Genomic DNA, 5,936 nt, shown 5'->3' on the forward strand with positions numbered 1-5,936 from the left:
GCTCACCTCCCGCTGTGCGGCCCGGTTCCTGACAGGCCACAGAGGGTACCGGTCCACAGCCCTGGGGATGGGGACCCCAATATAGAAGGCAGTTTATACAAATACTTCTCCTCTTCACTTTACACACGTTTCTGCAAGAAGCTGAAACTAGAAAATCTCTAAGTCTTTATCCAACTCTTAGATTTTCTGAATCATTAGCTGACCCAATGTCACAGAAAAGTCACAGACCTGTGACTTCGTCTGAGATACGACATCTGAGTGTGCTGGGAGGTTATCTGGGGGCTCTGCAGGCAGACGCACTTAGGAGGAGGAAGAAGCCACAAGTCTTGGGCGGGGCAGGTTCAACTCCCCAGACCCAGCGAGACTGAGTCAGGTGGCGTTTGTGGGGCGGAGTGGGGGGTCGCAGGGTGGGTCACTAGCAGTAAAGATGGAGCATGGCTGGCCTGGAGCGCTTTGAGCTCCCTGACTCGCCTGCTGCTCGGGCCTCGGGGGGCGGGGGGAGGTGCTTCATCACTCGGCCTGTGCTCAGCGGGGCCAGTGACACTCACACGCTGGAACTCAGACGAAGCGTGGTTAGAAGCTGGGCCAGACGCCGGCCTCTCATAGGCTCACAGGTCTGTGCAGACAGCGTTCGCAGGATTAGGCCCGTTCCACAGATGGAACCATCAGCAAAGCCAAGTTTCACTCCAGACTCCAATGCGTGGACGGCGGTCCCTCCAACAAGACAGAACAGTTAGAACATGTTGGTTTGTTTCCAGGGCCTCGCTGTAGGTCCAGTGTGCAAAAATGACCTATAACGGTTAGCTGCGCCACTTACTAGGGCACAGCGTCATCGGGCTCAGTGACGCCCCTGCAAAGCCTTCCAAGGGCAACGGCAGCTCCGACGGATCCCGGGGGTCACGGTTCCCGGTGGCCGCTCCGTACTAAGCCAGTCCCATGAGTCCACCTTCGGGGAGCCTGTCGGACGGACAGACCAGGGCCCCCCAGCCCCCCCCAGGGCATGCGCGTTCCCTGCTTCCTGCACCCCAGTCCCCCTTCGGGGAGCCTGTTGGACGGACAGACCAGGGCCCCCCAGTCCCCCCCAGGGCGTGCGCGTTGCCTGCTTCCCGTGCCCTGGTTCTTCTACACTTTCATTAACCACGGTCAACTGAGGCGCGAAAATATTAAATGGAAAATTCCAGAACTAAACAGTTCATACGTTTAAAATTGCCTGTCTGAGTGCTGGGATGCAGTCTCTCGCACCATCCCTTTCCGTCCTGCCCCGGCTGTGACGGGTCCCTCTGTCCAGGGTCTGCAGGCCGTAGGTGCTCCCTGCCCGTTAGTCTCTCCGCAGCCGTCTGGGTGCCCAGGGACCAGACTTGGCCAGCGAGGGACAGCGCCCCGTAGCTTTAACCGTGGCGCAGAGTTGAAGGTGTTCTGTTTTCTTACTCCTGAATGCTGGGCGTGTGCAGACAGCAAACAGCGGTATCTGTAGGGTTCGGGCCAGTCCTGGCGTCGGGCGCCCACTGGGGTCTCGGAAGCCGTGCTCGTGCTTACAAAACCCCGACTTTCCACCCTGTCGCCCACATCCACTGCCGGCCAAAAGGAGCGTGGTAGTCGCTACGTGAGATCACAATAGCGTCTGTCACCGTCGATGTTTTTTGTTTATTGCCATGTTGACAAGCCATCACTCTACCTGCCTTTTGGATGGTCCTAATTATAAAAAAACGCACAAAAGCTCACGCGGTCGCTGTGCGCCCCGAGCCGCGAGACCTGACGGCCGTGTGCTTGTCCTCAGCTTCAACATGGAGCCCAGCTACGACTTCCTGCACGTGTACGAGGGCGACAGCTCCAACAGCCCGCTCATCGGCAGCTTCCAGGGTGCCCAGGCCCCGGACAGGATCGAGAGCAGCGGGAACAGCCTCTTTCTGGCATTTCGGAGCGACGCCTCCGTGGGCTTGTCTGGCTTCGCCATCGAGTTTAAAGGTACTGTGATCAGCATCGTGCGAGTGTGAATGAATCCGTGCCAGAGTCGTCCAAGCTGTGCGTGTGTCTCCCTGGCCTTGTGCCCGTCTGTCTAACCCGTAAACGCTGACGTCACCCGCATTGGGTGGGGAGGGAGGGCGGTCTCCCCAGTGGAGAAGGTTCCAGACATGGAACCTCTCCACCTTGGCCGAAAGAAAAATGTAAGAGAGGAAGTGTTTGATCAAATTCGTGACCGTTCAAAAATAAACTGTGGTTTGTGCAATGAAGCATCTGATGATATGTAAGAATGCTTTTAAGGTGTGTTTTAGTACGTTCGAATTTGTTTCTTCATGATGACCAGAGTTAAGTACCTGGAAACGGCTTAGCGTAACTTCAGTATCTTTCAGTGTGAAACGTCCGCTTCCCTCCCTGTCTCCCGCCCACCCCAACCCCATTAGGCATCGTTGGGACAAGAAGCTCAGCCAGGTCACAGCTTTCTCCTTTGGTCACCAGACAGGTGCCTCCCACTCCATTTGGGACCCACCAACCTCTGTCACCAACAGCCAGAGAAAGCAAGCAGACACACCCAAACAAAAAGTCCTTAACTGAGCACTTTGCTCTTAGGTCCATGAGAAAAAAACGTGTTTTTTTTTTTCTAATCCATTTCTTCACCAAACAAAGAAAATACAGAAGAATTTACAAAGAACCAGAGAAAAGGACTTAAAAACCCCAATTCACAGGAGTGAGTGCTTTATAAAAATTTATTTGAACTTATTAGTTATTAGACTTGTAAAATAAATATAGATTTCATCTCTGTTAACGCTTCCAAAGATTTGCATTTCTTTATATGGGTTTAAGCAGAAAAATAATCTGTTTCCCCTAAAACAGCAAAATCTACCAACTTATTGATCTTTACGAAAATGTTCGATATAAAATGTAGACGATTCAGCAGTCAGAGGGGTCTCCGTGCCTTTGGATGGCGTCTGTTAGGGTTCGTGGCTAATTAGCAGGGCAGTTTTTAGGGTTCGCTGTGTCACGACAGCTTCTGTACTACGGAGAACTCGCCGAAGTGCATTTCCCGTGGCAACGCCCACTCTGAGATGAGTAAACAAAGCAAGCAAGAAAGGACACAGGACAGGCGTGTGCACGGGTCATCACCTGCCCGGCCACCTGCCTCCCTGGGGCCTCTACAGCCCACGGCCCCACGGACGGGCGGGCGGTGAGTAACGGTGCAGCTGCCTCTCTGGGGGAGGAGGAAGGAGCGGCCTCTTCTGTTGGCGTCTGGCGACCAGAAAGCCACCTGACTGTGGGCCGCAGCTCTTGGCATTTGAAATGCTGCCCGTGGAAGTGCGGCGAGTGGCCGGTCCAGGACTCCACGGTCGGGGCAGACGCGGGCCAGCTCCTCGGCACGGCTCCCCGTGGAAGGAGCAGCGGGCTCTCTTGCTAAGTGACAGGCTTGGGACCTGGCGGCCAGTCCACGGGGCCCCAGCGAGGGACACTCGGAGGTGTCCCTAAGCGAAAGGGACCTGGGCAGCAGCAAAGCTCACCATGCTATTAAGTCCTCTGATTCGGCAGTATGACAGACGGTAAGCAGAGATGCGCCGTGATTGGTCACAGACGTCCTGAACTGACAGCTGGGTAAATGGCACCAAAAGATTAGATGCGGTTTATCTGGAGGAATTTAAAAAAACTTACTGTCAGAAATCTAAATTAGTGGCACGGAAGATGGTGGAGGTGGCATTTAACCGAACAGAAAACCACACAAAGGACATTGATAACAAGACGTGATCCAAAAGGCGGACAGGGCCACCGGCCTGCACTGTAGACGCAAACAGAGAAATGTTCGCTTTCTGACCAGAGAAGAATTTGTTCCCGGGACGAGCGCCCGAGCTGCCCTGCGCTCAGGCCCTGCGGGTGACGGGAGGCCGCCGCGTGTGGACAGCCGTCTCGGTGCTCACGAACAAACGGTCATGTGCGTTTGTTCCTTTTAGGCCTAGAATAAATGCTTCGTGTTCTACGTGGCCTTTAGGGCCGCTACAAAGAATTAGCAAAGTGTCACGTACCCTTTGAAATAACCAGGAAGGTTTTCGGTAGAGTGACTGGGAGCTCCGGTCCCAGAGCAGCACATGGTCCTTGCTGAGACCCTCACGGCGGCCGCGTTAGTGGCCACGAAGGTTTGACATGATCTCACGCGGACGTATCACTGTACATCTGTAGTAGAGAAACAACATTCTATATTAAAATGTGTATAATTATATATATAAACGTTTCTATAAGAAATATAATGTATAAATATGCATTTACATATATACATTTGCATATAATTATATGCACTGGTTAAAAGGGAACATATATCAATATACAACGTGTGATAGTCATTTATATGTGTAGCATTCTAACCAAAGTTCATAAACGAAATAGCAGAGTAGATCATTATAATAGATCGAGCCAGCGCTTGCTGGGCAGATCCGCTTGGCTGCCGTGGACGCATGGATCCCTGCTGTGGGGGACGGCGGGGCTGGCCTCGCTGTCTCCTGTAGGACCCCGCAGAGGCCGTGCCCTTGAGCATCGCCAGGGGTGGCGGGCGAGGGGATTTCAGAGCCCGCAGTCCCCCGGGATGGCCCAGGTGGTGGCGCCCAGCGGGAGACGGGGAGGCAGGAAGGAGCAGCTCAGACAGTGAACACAGTCAACGGCATCACAACCCCAAATCAAATCACTCGGCCTCCCGCTCACACTCTCCCGAGACGCTGCCACGCGTGAGGAGCTCCGTCCTCTGCGGCCGGCGACGGCGCGCAGGGCACAGACCCTCGGCAGGTGCGGCGGCCGGCACGGACGAAAGAGCCGGAACATTCGCTTTACCTACTCGAGTCACCCTGCAGCCTATACCGGAATCGGAGAGCAACTCGCACACTCGAATGCACGCGCGTGTGCACCGAATAGCAGTTTCCTAACTTTACGCTGGAAAACGAAGACGATGTTTCAGGCGACCCCTCCAGTGACCACGCGACAGTCGGCAGGACTCAGCTTCGGGGCTCCTGTCACCGCCGGGAGCTGCTGACGGCGCAGGGAATGTCGAGACGCGTAAACGAAACGCAGAGGCATGTGCAAACATCTTTGTCATTTACAGACGTCTTGGGAAGTCTGTCGAAAATAGGACGTTTCAAATGCCGAGTCTGTCCAAAGAGAACTGGAATTAGCTACACAGCAACAAGACCCTGAGAGGAAAATAAAGACAATTGTAAGCTTACGTTTGGGAGCGGACGAGGCTTCGGCGGATGCCTTAGCTCCTGGCCCCGCAGCTGGGCAGGTCGCTGGGTCTTCTCCGAAAGCGATGTAACTTTTCTTCAGGCTCCACATTTAAAAAGGGCCCGGCACAGTGCTCGCCCTGCAGAGCGGCGTGAGTAGCGCGGGACACACAGTGTGCCTGCTCGGGGCCTGGCGCGTAGTAGGCCCTCACTCCGTGGAGCAGCCGACACGATGGAGATGGAACGGGGCGGTCAGCGCATGGCAGACGCAGCGCTGGGCCCTGCGGGTCGGGGCTCCGTCTCCACTGAGGCCGACGTGCGCTCTGGCCGGTGAGGGTGGCGCTGGCCGGAGCCCCGTGCACATGTGCCTTCCGTCCCCTGTCCCCACGAGCTTGAGAACGCCCTGGGCTGGCGCAGCTGTGACTGACCCCTCCCTGAGCGTGAGCCCGCGTCTCTGGGACCAACATGCAAGTCAGAGATGAAGCTCGGTTTGTCCATAAGCAGCTTCTCTGGTTTGGTACTAAAATCCACAAAGAAAAGGTAAGTGTATGAAATAATGCTGCTGTTTTTTTTTACCAAGATGAAAGCAATTCAGTAGCAATTCTGCAGTAAAATGTGGTTTGAAAAATGAGGAATATAATTTTATTGAGTTTTTGTTCTATTTTTCTATGACATTGATTAATTGGGTAATTATTAACTTGACCATCATTTCTAGTGTATGTAATTATTAGCTTGATAATTAGCAAC

At 54.1% G+C, this 5,936-nt stretch overlaps 1 protein-coding gene across 1 annotated transcript in view; it reads left to right on the plus strand.

The window, feature by feature from the left end:
- The window catches only part of LOC105306913 (CUB and sushi domain-containing protein 1-like), a 185,200-nt gene that overhangs the window by 25,835 nt on the left and 153,429 nt on the right, over positions 1-5,936 (plus strand). Inside the window, exons 5-6 of the mRNA XM_023524454.1 lie at positions 821-920; positions 1,778-1,965. Coding sequence (XP_023380222.1) covers positions 821-920; positions 1,778-1,965 — 288 coding nt within the window. The remainder of the gene's footprint in view (positions 1-820; positions 921-1,777; positions 1,966-5,936) is intronic.

Source organism: Pteropus vampyrus, unplaced genomic scaffold (assembly GCF_000151845.1).
Source record: "Pteropus vampyrus isolate Shadow unplaced genomic scaffold, Pvam_2.0 Scaffold464, whole genome shotgun sequence".
NCBI lineage: Eukaryota > Metazoa > Chordata > Mammalia > Chiroptera > Pteropodidae > Pteropus > Pteropus vampyrus.